Source organism: Homarus americanus, unplaced genomic scaffold (assembly GCF_018991925.1).
Source record: "Homarus americanus isolate GMGI-L3 unplaced genomic scaffold, GMGI_Hamer_2.0 scaffold52806, whole genome shotgun sequence".
Lineage (NCBI taxonomy): Eukaryota > Metazoa > Arthropoda > Malacostraca > Decapoda > Nephropidae > Homarus > Homarus americanus.
Genome location: NW_024720773.1, coordinates 1208903 through 1211241, shown reverse-complemented (window position 1 = coordinate 1211241; position 2339 = coordinate 1208903). Strand labels below are relative to the sequence as shown.

General features: G+C 43.3%; 1 protein-coding gene across 1 annotated transcript; it reads right to left on the bottom strand.

Moving 5' to 3' along the window:
* Positions 1-308: 308 nt before the first annotated feature.
* Positions 309-1942, bottom strand: LOC121861106 (keratin-associated protein 5-4-like). Its single transcript, XM_042358668.1, has 3 exons — positions 1776-1942; positions 536-1043; positions 309-479 (listed from the first exon to the last, which is right to left on the bottom strand). The coding sequence occupies exons 1-3, from the start codon at positions 1940-1942 to the stop codon at positions 309-311; spliced, it is 846 nt and encodes a 281-aa protein (XP_042214602.1).
* Between the last annotated feature and the right edge of the window lie 397 nt (positions 1943-2339).

Below are 2339 nucleotides of genomic sequence, written 5' to 3'. Positions count from 1 at the left end.
CAAAACCAATAAAACTGAATCTCACAAAACCTGACAACCTTACCGGGCCAGGCAGCCACCCCGAGTACTAATGACACAGTAATAACTTAAGACATCGTTCTCAAACGGTTATAACTTGGCACCATTACAAGTATTAGCACTGTCCTTGGCACCATTACAAGTATTAGCACTGTCCTTGGCACCATTACAAGTATTAGCACTGTCCTTGGCACCATTACAAGTATTAGCACTGTCCTTGGCACCATTACAAGTATTAGCACTGTCCTTGGCACCATTACAAGTATTAGCACTGTCCCAAGTGTTCATTGCTAAAGTATATTAGCACTGTCCTTGGCACCATTACAAGTATTAGCACTGTCCTTGGCACCATTACAAGTATTAGCACTGTCCTTGGCACCATTACAAGTATTAGCACTGTCCTTGGCACCATTACAAGTATTAGCACTGTCCTTGGCACCATTACAAGTATTAGCACTGTCCTTAAGCACCACACAAGTATTAGCACTGTTCTGGCACCATTGCCAAGTATTAGCACCGTCCTGGCACCATTACAAGTATTAGCACTGTCCTTGGCACCATTACAAGTATTAGCACTGTCCTTGGCACCATTACAAGTATTAGCACTGTCCTTGGCACCATTACAAGTATTAGCACTGTCCTTGGCACCATTACAAGTATTAGCACTGTCCTTGGCACCATTACAAGTATTAGCACTGTCCTTGGCACCATTACAAGTATTAGCACTGTCCTTGGCACCATTACAAGTATTAGCACTGTCCTTGGCACCATTAGTGGCACTGGTACTGGCACCATTACAAGTAGTGGCACTGGTACTGGCACCATTACAAGCATTAGCACTGTCCTTGGCACTATTACAATTAGTGGCACTGGTACTGGCACCATTACAAGTAGTGGCACTGGTACTGGCACCATTACAAGTATTAGCACTGTCCTTGGCACTATTACAATTAGTGGCACTGGTACTGGCACCATTACAAGTAGTGGCACTGGTACTGGCACCATTACAAGTAGTGGCACTGGTACTGGTACCATTACATGATAAGAGTAAGCTAAAAATATCTCTCACTTAAGTGTGTGGGTGTGTGTAATAATAATAATAATAATAATAATAATAATAATATTAATAATAATAATAATAATAATAATAATAATAATAATAATAATAATAATAATAATAATAATAATTCACAGTTCGAGTATACAGTACATAAGCCATGAACTGCATATAGCCAGATGACATAAGAAGTACTGTACATATATACAGTAATATGGGGGAGGGTCATTTAACAAGTTGTTGGTGACTTTTACATAGGCTAGAATGTGGCTGTCCTTATAGAGATTAGTGAGAGGTGGTATAGGTTGACAGTAGGAGGTGGTAGCGGATGAGGTTATGATAATGCTCAGAAAGAGTTAAGAGAATCCGTGTACCGAGCACTTGTTGACATGTGGAGTAAGAGAGAGAGAATAGTCTTGCACGCCCTCTTCTAAGAGTTAAGGAGGGAGACTAGGCAAGGGTAGCATAAATGAGTTTAGGAAGTATAAACATTGCGACGACGGAGGATGTGGAGACGGTAGCCGGAAAATTTTGTGTGTGTTGGGGCCCAGCGTTATGGAAAGAGGTGGGGCATGGTCGGAATAGAGGTTGGTGTGTATAACCATGGTCTTGGCGTGGTTGATGGTGACTTAGTGAACCAATCTTGGAGACTGTTCAGTATATTCTGGAGGGCGCTGTAGTCGGGAGTCGAGTTGTTCACATTGATCCCAATGGTGGAATCGTCGACACACAGTATTTCCAGCGAGCAACAGTTTCTCTCAGGGCATCAATGATGAGGATGGGAAAGCTGAACGGTCCCGTCTTGGTGATTTGAGGGACGCCGAAGGTGAGTGACGCAGGTGAAGACAGTAACTCGGAAGTGTACATCTTGGCGTTGGTCACCAAGGAAGTCTGTGAGCCAGGGACTGACACTTCACGGAAACCCAAAGTCAATGGCTTTGTTGATGATCATATTCTGAATGACCAAGTCGAACGCTTTGGTGAAGTCTATGTGTGTGTGTGTGTGTGTGTGTGTGTGTGTGTGTGTGTGTGTGTGTGTGTGTGTAGGAATGATCTCCCACAAATATTTACCTGTGTAATCTCCCTCACAGTCCACTATACTCTTCCTCCCCTCATAATCTCCCTCACAGTCCACTATACTCTTCCTCCCCTCATAATCTCCCTCACAGTCAACTATACTCTTCCTCCCCTCATAATCTCCCTCACAATCAACTATACTCTTCCTCCCCTCATAGTCCACTACACTCTTCCTCCCCTCATAATC